This window comes from Episyrphus balteatus, chromosome 2 (assembly GCF_945859705.1).
Source record: "Episyrphus balteatus chromosome 2, idEpiBalt1.1, whole genome shotgun sequence".
In the NCBI taxonomy this organism is placed as follows: Eukaryota; Metazoa; Arthropoda; class Insecta; order Diptera; family Syrphidae; genus Episyrphus; species Episyrphus balteatus.
This window is the reverse complement of record NC_079135.1, coordinates 98,941,683-98,955,826: the sequence shown is the minus strand read 5'-3', so window position 1 is coordinate 98,955,826 and position 14,144 is coordinate 98,941,683. Positions and strand designations below refer to the sequence as shown.

The window sequence follows — 14,144 nt, the reverse complement described above, 5'->3', positions numbered from 1 at the left end:
TGTTGAATGAAGAAGAAAATAACTTTATATTTAAATTTAGAACTTTGAAAATAAAAAAAAAGTTAATTTTTTTTTTCAAAAATTTCTATTTTTTTGTGTTTGAAGTCAGTTTGTGAGAAAATTGCATCTATCACTTAAACCATGGATGATTGTCCCTTGCTCTCATATATATTGTTTCCTTTAATTTTCTAGACAATCTTTTGGCATCAGTTAATTTATGAAAATTTACTTGAATTTAAATAAAACCCAAAAGAGATTAAAAATAGTTTCGGTAAAGAACTTCTATAAAGTCTATCAATGATAAAATCTATCAATGGATGCTTTCGATTGTGAAATAATAATAAAGTGAAAGAAAGTTTTTTTTTTCTCATGAATATAACTGAGTCAACTTCGAGTTTAAATTTATGATAATTTAACAAATCTCTATATAAACCTTTAATCACATCACGATTAACGTTCTAACAAAAAAAAAAAAACAAAACTATGAAGATAAGTTCGACTACCTCTTTCTTACAAAATTCATTTCCCTTTCCAAAAAAAAAAAAAAAAAATACAAATAAATAAAAAAACAGCAAACAACTTATAAATTACTTTCTTTTCCAAAGTCACGTTTACTTTCCGTCTGGAATCCACACCCGAAAGAGATGCAACGTGCCTTCCGGAATGGATAACAAAACCGAACAAATGTCTCAGCAATAAAAGGTTCAAGGTATGTTTGTTTTTCTTCTTCTTTTTTTATTTCTTTTTTACAAAATTGTTCGTGATTATATTCTTCAAAACTATATACCGTCGTCGTCATTGTTTGGTAAAGTTTATATTCTAAAAAGTTAGGTTGCAACTCTGATAAAGGTTTTTTGAATGTAAGATGTTTTTAATGTAAAAACTACTGAAAGTTGTTTCTTAGGGTAATCTTTCGATAGGTTTAAAATCAGTTCGTTAAGTTTGTCACTAAGTTAGAGGAAACTCTTATCTAAAAGGGAAAGACAACCCTACCTCACAGACTACTCTAAACTCACTGACAAAACAAACTGTCTACCATCTGACAGTTGACTTCAACTTCGTCGTCGTCGTGACATTTGAAATTCTCATTACTTTCTCTGTGTGATGATGACAATGACGACGAAGACTTGCCGCAACCGACCACCGATGCCGACGACGCGTCGTCGCGACGATGATGTCTTGGCCGTGACGCGACGGTAGTTACGTTGCATAGAAGATTACGGGACACTGGATGATGTAGACGGAGACCTTTTACCTCCTATTGGATGTCTCTAGACGGAGTAAGCGCTCTCTTCAACACAAAAGAACACCGAAATGGTTGAGAGTCACTGTTTGAGTAATTTTAATGAAATGGAAATTAATTGTTATGCCTCTGAGTACACCGCCACAGTCGCTGATGAAGATAGAGTTAAGACTTGTGAAGGAGCAAAGACCTTATGGACAAGCTTATAGGAGTTCTCGGGATGTTGCAATGCAACCGAATAATTGTCGTCGACCACACTGTCAGAGGTTAAATGAGGGTGCATATGGGAGGAACTCTAAACAGTTACCTAGTAGTTGCATTTTGTGAATTAATCTGAAAAAAGTGACTATGTGTGGGAGAACAGAACGAACCTTTTTAATAGGAGTTTTAAGTAAGTTTAAATGTACCTACCTACCATTTTAAGTGCTTCGTTCCGCTATTATAACTTTAAGAGCACATTAAGGAATTTAGAGCTCAGGTATGACATGTTTGTAAACAGTTAGGTGCACTAAGTCAGTCAAGTGTTGAGACGATTATGGGGACTTTGAACTTTAAATTGAGCTAAAGGGAACTTTTTTTTAAGCAATTTTATTTAAAAAGGCAACAATTTTTCGATTTTTGGAAAAATTGACTATGTTTGGAAAGCAATATCTTGGATACCATTGTAGTTCCAGAAATGATGTTTGGGCTCAAATTAACAGACATTGTATATCCACTTTAAAACTGTGATATCATTTTTGTCAAAAAGCAATCCCTAAAATTTAAAATAGACAAATACTAAAAAGTCGAGGTTTCTGTTGATATTTTTTTTTTCATTTTTGATGCATGTTCTGTTCGATACACCTCAGAATTGACAAGGTTACTGTTCTAATAGTTCAAGTCTTTAGGAAAATTAACACAATGCTTTTGCTTGTATATTAGTTATTTTTCACTCTCATACCTTTTTTTAAACAGCTCTAAACAATTACGAAAATTCTCATAACACTTTAATAAAACTTGGTATCTTCACGCGAATACCTTACCTATATAAAAAAAAAAAAAAAATCGCAAAACCGAATAGACATAAAAACTATTGCGTAATTCAATCTTATGGAATTCATTATCCAATGAGTTACCACCAACCTACAAGTAGTTAATTACCATCAACAATTACTACATTCAACTTGCCACATAGGAAGCGCATTGATGCGCAGCTTGAAGTGGCGGGCGCCGTCAAAGTTACTATTCCTCGCCTTCCTCCGGCTAGAAAAACTGAATAGCCCTTGAAAGAATTTAAACACTTTAGACTTCATCTTTTTGGTCTCTCTCGGCAGCTACCAACAGCTGAAAAAAGACGACGGTATAGCAATTAAAAAAATTGAAAAATCGTGAGCTACTCTATGCATATAATTAGCCATAGGTACCCACAAGCCCACCTATATTATCTATCTAACTGATGCCTACTCCTCCAATAAAATAGATAGATAGATGGTTGGTATATGTATAGCGGACAATGTTGTTTTATTTTTCAAAGCATTGTGTTATTTAATTTTTTCCCAACGGAATTTATTTCCTCTCTCATTAGGTTAAGGAAGAACTTGACTTAAGTGGAACTAATGATGTGAAATTTGATTTACTTCCCTGATGAATAATAAGAGTATATACTTTGAATTGAAGTAATTAGTTATAAGTATTAATATCAAGACACTTTCATCAGTTCAGCACTTAAGTTTAACTTTATGGTGAATTTTTAACAAACAGCCAACACATTGTACTGAGAAATATCCGGTGACAGGTCTTAGCGTCAAACTGGCTATTGGATGGAAATTTTAATATTTCATTTTAAGTTTTCGAAATTCTTTGTTTTAAAATGTTCGAATTTTCTATTATTAAATTTCAAGATATGAACTAAATATTTCAAGACCAAGTCATAATTAAATCAAATCAAAAACGTATAGATTTTCACAAAACTGAAAATAATCAAAATATTTTGTTGAAACAAAAAATAGTTTTTGACGTTTTTCTACACTGTGTTACAAAATAAAAATCATGTCAATTACTTTCCAATTGACTTAGCAGAGATTGTAGGTATTACTGAGTACATCATATTTCGGCACTTGAAATTTTTCGTAGACCCTCAAAATTTCAAGTTATCGTCAAAAAACCGTTTTCAATGTTTTCAAATTTCAACGATTTTTTACACAGCCATTTTCGGTCAGTTTCAGATTTTTTTACTTTCTTCTTTTCTTTTTGAAAATACTTTTTTATCATGCTCAAGCACCAAATTGGGTGTAAATTTTATGGGCTGAATCTCATAGTATTACATTTATTCACCGTTTTTTTTTAGAGTTCGGAGACCGTTTTAAGCTACTTTTTGTGTTTTGAAATTATTTTTTTACTGTGGAATTTGTAATTTTTTAACTCGAGAAAGGAATTTAAATTTTTTGGGACAATGCAAGAAATGAAAAATTAATTTTCCTATTCAAAATAGAGGTAGAAAATGAATTATGGTCTTTATTTTTAGAACAAATGTTATTCTTTGTAACTACGTTTGAATAATTTTGATATCGTTTTTGATTGCTCGGATATAAATTTTAAATACTGTTAATTTTTTCTTGCCCATGATAAAATTAGCCCAAAAAAAAAAAAAGTGGCAATACCTTTTACCGGACTTACCTATCACCCTCACAATTTTAATAAAATTTCAAAAAATCAAAAATTGGCTTTTTTTGCAATATAAATTGAAATTTCTTTCTCGAGTAAAAAAAAAACATAACTTCCACAATTTCTAATTATTTTTAAAGAATAAAAGCTTTCTTGATTCAGCATAAAATGAGCAATAAAACTGTATATAAAAATTTCCAAAACTCAAAATGTAGCTTCAAACGGTCTCCGAACTCTAAAAAACGGTGAAAAAATGTTGTACTTTGAGATTCAGCCCATAAAATCTACACCCAATTTGGTGCTTGAGCATAATAAAAAAGTATTTTCAAAAAGAAAAGAAGAAAGTAAAAAATCTGAAGCTGAAAATGGCTGTGTAAAAAATCGTTGAAATTTGAAAACATTGAAAACGGTTTTTTGACGATAACTTGAAATTTTGAGGGTCTACGAAAAATTTCAAGTGCCGAAATATGATGTACTCAGTAATACCTACAATCTCTGCTAAGTCAATTGGAAAGTAATTGACATGATTTTTATTTTGTAACACAGTGATATTTCTGAGTTTATGTTAAAAATGATCGAGATGAGTTGAAGATTTTTTTTCGATAAGAGGTGTATTGCCAGAAATCGCAAAAAACTAATTTTTTTACCGTCGGCCCTTTTTTACCCTGGCAGTACCACTTCTGGCCATCTGTTGCGATTCAATCAATTTGTTTCTTTTTCTATACCAGATCTCCTAAATTTCCCCATCACTTATTTTCGGCTTACCTATGTACTTTTTTTTAACAAGAAACATGTTAAATATTACCTAAACAAAGCAGTTCGACTTAAGTAAACTGAAAACACATTTCAGTTAGCCCGACCTTACTCACATTTCGACTCATGATAACTCAACTCGGGGTACCTCGACACTAAAAAAAAAGTGTGTATGTACCCAGAAAAAAAAAACGCGCAAGGCTGGTTAATTTATCCTTTTATCATTTTAAAATAAATAAGTAATAGTGCAAATTTTGAGTATAATTGGTCTAGCTATGTATTAATAAGATAAATCAGCATTTAAGAATATAATTCGCCAAAAACGGCTATGCCTACGCAACATTCGAATTTATGTTCAAAGTTCATAAGATTGTAAAAGGTTTGCAACTCAAAACGAATGACGCATTTTATTTTACCCATACTTAACTCATGTGGTGGTGTGCCGAAATATAGAAAACAATGAGTCAAATATTATGTAAATTTTAAAACTTCTTACCGCTTTGATTCGCAAGCAATATATTTTTATAAATACAAAAATTCCAATTTTTTCCCAAAATTCCAATTTTTTCAAAAAAAAAAAAAAAATGGTATTTCTATGGAATTATGAATGAACGTTAAAAAACTGAATTAAAAAAAAAATTTTTTAATACCTACCTACTTTTTAAATATTATTAAATATTAAATATATTTTTTGGAAAGTTTTAAGATTATGATAGCCGGCTCAAAAAAATTATGTTTTGTTAATTTTTTGGGTAAGTTAGTAAATGTAGGTATCGACAAAAAAAATCACACAAGGTTTTCGAGAAAAATGTTTTTTTTTTCATCATTTTAAAAACAGACTGGTCATTAAAAACATCCTTCGAATTCGAATCAACTTTTTAGTGTATTGCTATAGTATACATAGATTAGGGTCGAAGCCTTCAAACACGGTAAAACAGGAAAAAAAAAAATAATAGAAGGATAAAATCCATTAGAATATGATTAAAATGAAAGGAAAAATAAATTACGGGCGATCCGAATCCGGGAAGTGGGAGGGGTGAGTTTTTAATGGTAAAAAATGGTTTAGCTCAATTTCCGGCAAAACAACAAGGGTAAAAAGATCTACAACTTTTGCATTATAATATTTTTACATAATCTCAAAATTTTTGTGAAAAATTCAAATAACTATGTTTTTGGTTTTTTAATTTTATATTTTTCAAAGAAAAAAAAAATTTTTGTGAAAACTTAACTTATTACGTCCAAAATTTACTGTTATGTATTTAATTTAAAATATTTAGTATTTTTTTATCTTATTTGGACTTAGATAATAGCTGTGTTTTATTATTCCCGTGATCAAGATGAGATCATTGTATTTGTTAAGCAAATAAAAACAATGATCTGATCTGGATCATGGGAATAATAAAACACAGCTATTATCGAAAAAACACCCTAATTTTCAATAGAAAATTCTCGCGTCAAAATATTAGCAATTTTCTAAAAGTTGGTGAGTATTTTGTACGTTGAAATCTCTACTTTCTTGTGGTGTCAAAACTCATTCATTGTTACCTTGTGTTCGGTATCAAAAAATCAAAAGGCTTAACCCAATTACAATCATCAAAGTAAAACGATTACTTCCTTAAACATTTTTGCTATAATCAACATGTTGTGTAAGTACCTATTCCAAAGTAGCTACAATAGAAAAAAAAAAAACAATAGTTGACACAGCCCACCGAACTAGAAACTTTTCTTAATTGTTTCAAGCCCTAGTCGGCTTTACAAATTCCAAATCATTGATTTTCGAAAGTCAGCTAGGTATAGCACCACACCCATCATCATATTAAAGACGAGTATAAAACTATATCGAGACCATCATCGTCTACACAAAGCATTCTTTTTAACTTCCTGTTTTTTATTTAATTTTTTTTTTTAAGGCAAAATCCCCTTGTTACCTAGTTACAGTTTTATTACCCTCAAGCGCCAAACACTTATATGCTGCATTGCTTTTGTTTTTTGCCCCCCAGATGGAGAAGCATATATTACACAAAATCTCCATATAATCGTGCAGACATTATGTGTATATGTAATGTATGTAGAAATGAAATCCCAGTGAATCTCATTAGCTTTATGTTAGTAAAGAGTACATTGATCCCCTTTTGTGTGAATTTAAAAAAAAAAAACTAGGTAGGCACAGTATAGAAGTACCTACTATTACCTACCTTTTTAAGTTTTGTTTGTTTTCAGCAATAAAACATTTTAGACAATCTACCTACCTATTTCTTCATTATTTTTTGTTTTATTTTTGTAAAACAAAAACATTTCCCTTTCGTTTCCGTTTGTCTTACACAATTTCCATTTAACTTGTACTACCAATAGGTTACTTTTAAAGGAGCATTTGTGGTATCGCAAAAAAAAAAAACTAGATAGTTTGTTAAAATAAGTTTGATAAAAAAAAGCAAGATTATGCGACGAGGTTTTATGCTTAACTTTTTATTTGTTAAACAATTCAACAAAATAACAATACGAAAAATCAGATAAATGCATGCCACCTAGACAATATGACGTCGGGTATTTTTTTTGTTTTTTTTTTTTTGTTTGCTGATTTTTAAGTCGAGATTTCACTCAGCAAATTGTCGGTCGGTAGAAAATTGCGACAACAATGCTCCCGGCACTTTAAAAAAATGTTGTGTTATAAATTTTTTTCTGTTAACTCAGTCAAACTAGAAGCAGACAAACAGACTTTTGGTACCAACATTGTTTGTGGATGAAAATGAAAATACGAAATATTTATACACTCTGGGTCAGTTGATTAAGAACTATAAATGCTAAAAATCTCTAAAGGCCACGTGTTAAAAAATTCATATAAATCGATGAACCATTGTTGCATCCACAAAAAAAAAAAAGCAAAAATTGACTATTTCCTAAATTCGACGTTGAAGAATTGTATTTTTGATTTTTTTTAATCGATAGATAAATTTATTGTTTTTCTGACAACGGTTTTTAAAAAATTCTAAACTTAAAAAATTGTGATAGACCTTTGAGAAAGTGGTGATAGGGAATATTTTCTTTCACAATTTAAAAAATCCCATTCTAACACGGATTTTTTTTAAGTCTCTGCGTTTTGAAATATGAATTTTTGAAAAACACCCACTCTCTTTTAGGGGTATTTTTGAGTGGTTTTTTTATTTTTCGCAATTTTTCGGAGCTTTTAAAAAATCTTAAACTTATAGGACATAGGTATTAGCCATGTGCATGCATTTGCATAAAATGAGAATTGTAAAATTATTTTTCACTGAATAACGGAAAAAACAAGTTTTTTTGCCCCAAGTTTTTTGACCGTTTTTGACCGTTTTTGATTTTTATTTTTTTTTAGTTAACAGATAAATGAATGAAATTTATGCTATAGATAGATAATAGGCAGGACTATATTTGTACAATCAATCAATCGATTTCGTATTCACAATTTTGAGATAACGGTAACGTAAAGTTATTTTTTTTCAGATGTGGTACAGACATGGTTAATGTGAATATTTTGAGCTGAAACAAAAGGCATTTACCTACATGGTATAAAATTTGTTATAGGTTGTCATATTACAAAATGGATTTTTGGGTGATGGAAGAAAAAAAAGATTGTTTTTTCACTTATTTTCATAAAAACGATTGTTTAAAATAATTTTTTTTTTTATATCGTTTGCGCATTGTAAAAAGGAGAATGGGCAAGTTTGTATGGAACGTGAACGTTACGCGGCCAAGAATGAATTTGTTATTTTTTTATGTAAATAATTCTTACATATATTGGCCAGAAGTTTTACCCTTGTGACGGTCTTCAAAAACGTATAAAATGCATTTTTGCATTTAACACTTTACATAAATTGTCTCAATGTTATATTATAACTTTAATGTGTATTTTAAGTGCGAAATATGATACTCTGTCATTTTCCCTGAGTCGAAAGACCGTAATCTTGAATATCCAAGCACTAAAACCCAAACTATATGCATTTTAAAACAACAATTTCGAGCCTATTTTGAGAGTTTTGTTGTTCAATTTTGTGCTTGTTTGAATTGTTTGAAAACTCGAACAAAATTTTGTAGTGGTTGTCTTAAAAATCTTATAATATGAGTTCTATTAGAAAGATTTTCAAGATTAATGTCTTCAGACTCAGGGAAAATGACAAAGCATAATATTTTATGTTCCAAATAAAAATAAAATTCAATTTGTCCTTCATACATTGAACAATGCATTTATAAAGTCAGGATTAATAGATTCAAATAATTATTTTATTCGTTTATTAAATTCAATAGAACAATACCTATTGTTTGAAATTCCATATAAGAATAAATATATTTTTTAATATTTTATAAACATTATTTTCAAAACTATTTCTATTTAAGTTTGATAAAGTATATTCTCAATATAATAATACAGTATAAAACTATTCAAATATAATACATAATGGCTATGGCTATTACACATTAACAATACTAATATTGCAATATCTTACATTCTTAACGCAATACATCAAAACGTCCATAGTAAAAGTTTTTGCTAAGTTTTAGTTCCTTCATTTGATACCAATTTTATTAATGGCCGCTCAACGTCCAAAATGCCCATTATCATTTAAGTCTAATATAAGGACTTAATCTTTAGCTTAAGTTCTTTACTACAAGATTTAAGTACTTAACTACAAGATTTATTTGCATATACATTTTTTAGCAGAAAATTGACAAAAAAATAATTTTTAAATAATTTTTTTTTTTTAACAAAAGCACAAAACCTATTTTCTTATGACGTTATCACGTAAAATTATCGTCCGTAAACCGACTTTACAGATGGGTTACAAATATTTTTTTTAGTTTTAAAAATAAATAAAGAATAAATAATTAATAATTATAATTAATATTAACTCTCAAAAAAAAAAAAAAAAAAAAAATAATAAAAAACAGACCATAATTCAGTGATATGGAGTGTTAACTCTATCAAGAAGACTAAAATAACCGGTCGAATGCAAATATAATTCTGTTTTTTTTTTTCTTTTTTTCTGCTTCCAATAGATTATAAAAGGCATATATTTAGGGTATTCAGTGTAAATAGTGTTCCGCTTAGATGACGTAGTTGTTGCTTCGTCATGGTGGTATGAAGTCTAATTTAATGAAAATTTTAGCTAAACACTTTTTTAAGTTGAAGGGTTCTATACTAGTTTTTTTTTTTTGTTTACCACCCCATTTTGAAAAATGACTAACATAATTAAATTATTCAAATATGCTAATTTAAATGACATTTGTCATTTTGTGAATATAAAATGATAATAATAAGAAAAAAAAAAAAAACCGGACTTACCTTGGGCGGCAAATACTTGATAAAATTGTGACAGATATGTGAGAATTGATAATCTGTCAGGTACTTCATATGCAGCCATATCATCAGCATCTAATAACGCTGGTATACCTAAATGCCGTTCAGCTGTGCGGAATGCCAAATCGTTATTGTAATAAATGTCACCTTTGTTTAGTTTTTCAAATTCACTGAAAAGATACAAAATAAAAAAAAAAAAAGATGATAAAGACAATTTGAAAATGCTTAGGGGAATATGGAGGAATATTCATATATGTACCTACATATTTTTGTATGTTAAATGAAATCATATTTTTAATATTAAATGTTGAAATTGATCTAAGGAGTTAGTATTTAAAATCCGTTTGAAATAAATAAAGAGTTTATTTTTCAAAATTGCATTTTTTGCTCCAACGCGTTGCGACGTTAAGAAAAAAAAAATATTTATATAAAAAAAAACTTTTTTGAAATATAATAATTTATTAAATAATTATTTGAAAATTTTTCAAACGTTTTTATATAAATACTTTGTTTGTAAACAGGGAAAAAAAGGCCACCTTAAAATAAGATGATGCGAACATTAAATATCATCAACTTAAAATAAAAGGACATCCGCTTAAAATAAGGTTATTCCACATAAACTCCGTTAAATTTAAAGTGAACTTCATCGAATTTTAATGTGAATTTTCATCTTAAAAAACCGTAAAATAATAAAATTTTTAAAATTATAGTCACACTCTAGCTTTAGTTGCAGTTTATCATACTTATTTCCAACAGCGAGATAGCACGATGGTGTAAGGCACTCACCTATTGACCCAACATTTGTAGGTTCGATCCCCAGTGGATGCCAGTTCTTTTGTTTTTTATTAAAATGTTTCCACATAAAAATAAGGTGATCTCCCGCTAAAATTAAGTGGGAGATCATCTTATTTGTGCATTCAAGAAATTAATGTGATTTGTTGCTACATGCAGAAATCCGCTTGATTTAAGATGGGATCCGCTTAATTTTAAGTGGAATTTTTTCACTATTATGTTGACCTTCATCTCCTCCTTCTCTCTCGTAAAAAAAAAACATCCTTCCACTAAATTTTTTTATAATTCTTCATCCTTATTGCAAATTAAAACTTTTTGCAAACGCCCATATTACTGAAAAATTTCAAAACATGTTTTGTGACTCCTTTAATTTGGAGTACCTCGGCCAATTTGTAAATTAAACCGAAATTTAATTTAAGATTTTGTCTTCTAGATGTCAAATCTCTGGATTATAGTGCCAAGTTTTTGAAAAATTTGCAACTTCAAACATTCACTAAACATGTTTTGAGATAAAACTTGTTTTAAAATTCGTCAATAAAGGTAAATTGTCATGGAGGTAACCATTTTTTTGTATTAAAAGTCTTATTTCATAGAGTTATTAAATGCTAGTCCACCAAATTATATTATCTACTTTGTATTCTTTAATACCACAGGGCAACCATATAGTGCCGATATTATTTATTTTGTTTTTGTTTTTTTTTCCTTCGTTATGATACAACATTTTATAAAATTTTTCACTGTACGCTTCTATCTAAATCCCCATCTTGACAAAAAATCAATCTGAAAAATTCTTAACCATTAACCACCTTCTCTTTATGCATTTCCATACCAAACTAACTGAGTTACCAATATGCTATTAGCAATCGATTTTGCTCCGTTAACACTCCTGGTGATGCTTTTCTTGCCCCCAATTATCTTAATTTTTTTTCAACGTCATCAAGAGATTCTTAAATGAAGAATCATGGTTATGGTCGAAACTACTGAAGTCAATTTCCTGTGCGAGCTGCAACTTTGTAACACTTAATTGTTTCCTGAACACATCCCCGTTATGTCCGTCTGTCGGTCGGTCATGGCTGTCATCATCGTTGAACCAAACACAATATATTTCAGATAATAAAGTAAAAAAAAACTTCTTTTAACCTTCACCTCTTTCCCCTCTGTCTTGGTGTGTATTGTAATTAATAAGATTTATGCCCATTTTGCACCATGGATGGTCATATCATGACGGTGCAGAATGTGTTCCAGCAAAATGATGCAGAATTGAATTAAATAGTCACCTGGGGTCGTATGTAACTGTTCTCAATGGAATTTGGTTAAAAAATAAAAACTTACAAACAGGGTTCGAACTTCAGTTTCAAAATTTCGAAGCAAATTTGAAAAAAAAGTGAAGTAGATCCAAAACTTCGGAAGTAGATTTCAAAATTAAACTTTCAGAACATTTATTTTCAAAAATTTATTCTAAAAAAATTATTTTTCAACAAAATAATTTTTCTTTACTTTTTTTTATTATGATCTTTTCCAAAAAACCTTTCTCATCTAGTGGTTGTAACGGTGCTTTGGGGTAAAACGGTTAATTCAGCATAATCTAAAAAAATTTTGATCAGGAATTCTTCAAAATCAGTCAAAATTACTTTGATAAACTTTATTTATATCTTGAATTCGAAGAATAATTGACCTTTATTCATCTTTTGACATTTCAGTTGAGCTTTATTTCTCAATGCCTCGACCTTTAAAATTGAAGTTCAATCCCTTTCTTTAAATTTATTATTTCAATCAAGAAATAGAAGTAGATCCTGAAAAAGAGAAGTAGGGAAGTAGATTTTATTTTTTCCCAAAATCGAAGTAAATCTACTTCGATCGAAGTAAAGTCCGAACCCTGCTTACAAACTTACTTCGAAAAATTGAGACCTCTACTCGATTTCTCCTTAGACTTTATAAGAATAACAGGTTCTCTTAAAAAACATTCCAATACAATTCCAAAATTATTTTGACAAAAAACAAAAGCTCTTTTGTGGCTTAAAGTTAAAGGTTAATTTTTTTTCAAGGTCCATAATAAGCCCTTATGATTGCTTACTACCTTACCCATGCGACTGCATATTCCAAAGTAAGAACTCCAGACTTAAATTAAGTAATATATTTAAATTGACCGTCATGGATATTAATTTATTTAAGAAAGAATAAAAATTCTTTTTATCATAAATTTAATGAAAAGAAATGGAATTGCATTGGGGCATTAATGAAGTTATAACTCAGGGGGTCCAATGTGTATGGGCAACAAAAAAAAAAAAATACAAAAAAGATGCAATAAAGAAGGGGCGCAGCAATTTTGAAAGAAATTCATAAAATATATCGATTGTGGCACAATTATTGAGTTGTGTAATCGAATTCGTTGGTGCGGTCGGTGGAAGTGTGTCGTGCGATTGCTTAATACAATCTGAGCAATTTTTTTTTTTAACTTTGGTTAATAAAATGGAACTAGCCCATAGTTTTTTTTTTATATTTTTATAACTAATCGTGAGGTAAAGTTTGCACTCGAAACGCGCCAATGGATTGGATTTGGATGGACTGCTGCTGCTGCTGCACGCTTGTCCGTATTATTGTTCAGCAGCACGAAATGCCAGCATAAAGGCGCGATTGCACCCGGAGTTGTATCTTGTTTTGTCTTCGGTTATTTTTTTTTTTGTTGCACTCAACACTAAAAAGTCAATGGTAAAATAATGATTTCATTAGATCGATCAATCGATCACTGGCTAGCTTTAGGCCACAAGTAAAATATTAACCATTTCGCGACTTTAAAAGTTAGTTATATTGTAGGTACTGTAAAACTGGCTTCTAAATAATCACCGGATATTGGTTTACAAGATGGTCGTTTGTTGCAATTTTATAGTAGTTTGTGACTTTTAATTTAGGTTGCATAATATTATAATAGATTATGGCTTGGTTATAGTGAAAAATGAACACTAAGAGTTATTTTAGAGAAGTAAGACAATTTAGCAAAAGTCAATCGATTTGTGACATTTACAAATGTTAAGCAACACTGGATTGCTCTTTTAGTTAATAAGTAAAATTACATCTGCGGCAAATATTGGGTTTCAGTGTCCATCTTTATATCGATTTAGAGCTTCAACGGATTAATGATAAAAATTTGAAATTTTGTACGTAAGTTCAACAGATGATTTTTCAATGGAATTTCCAATACCAGCTTTTGACTTATTTATATTTTATAGACAATACCCTCAATTTGTATTTCAATTTAACTTAGTATTATGTTGATAAAGACAAATTATGTAGATTTTGAAAAACCAAGGCCATATAACATAAACACTAACATTTTTTCTATTAATAAAAATTCTCGAAAATTTTTCAAAAAAATATCAATATAGC

The 14,144-nt window shown here is 29.5% G+C and overlaps 1 protein-coding gene across 1 annotated transcript in view; it reads right to left on the bottom strand.

The window, feature by feature from the left end:
- The window catches only part of LOC129912047 (MICAL-like protein 1), a 170,303-nt gene that overhangs the window by 83,934 nt on the left and 72,225 nt on the right, over nucleotides 1-14,144 (bottom strand). Inside the window, exon 3 of the mRNA XM_055990140.1 lies at nucleotides 9,954-10,138. Coding sequence (XP_055846115.1) covers nucleotides 9,954-10,138 — 185 coding nt within the window. The remainder of the gene's footprint in view (nucleotides 1-9,953; nucleotides 10,139-14,144) is intronic.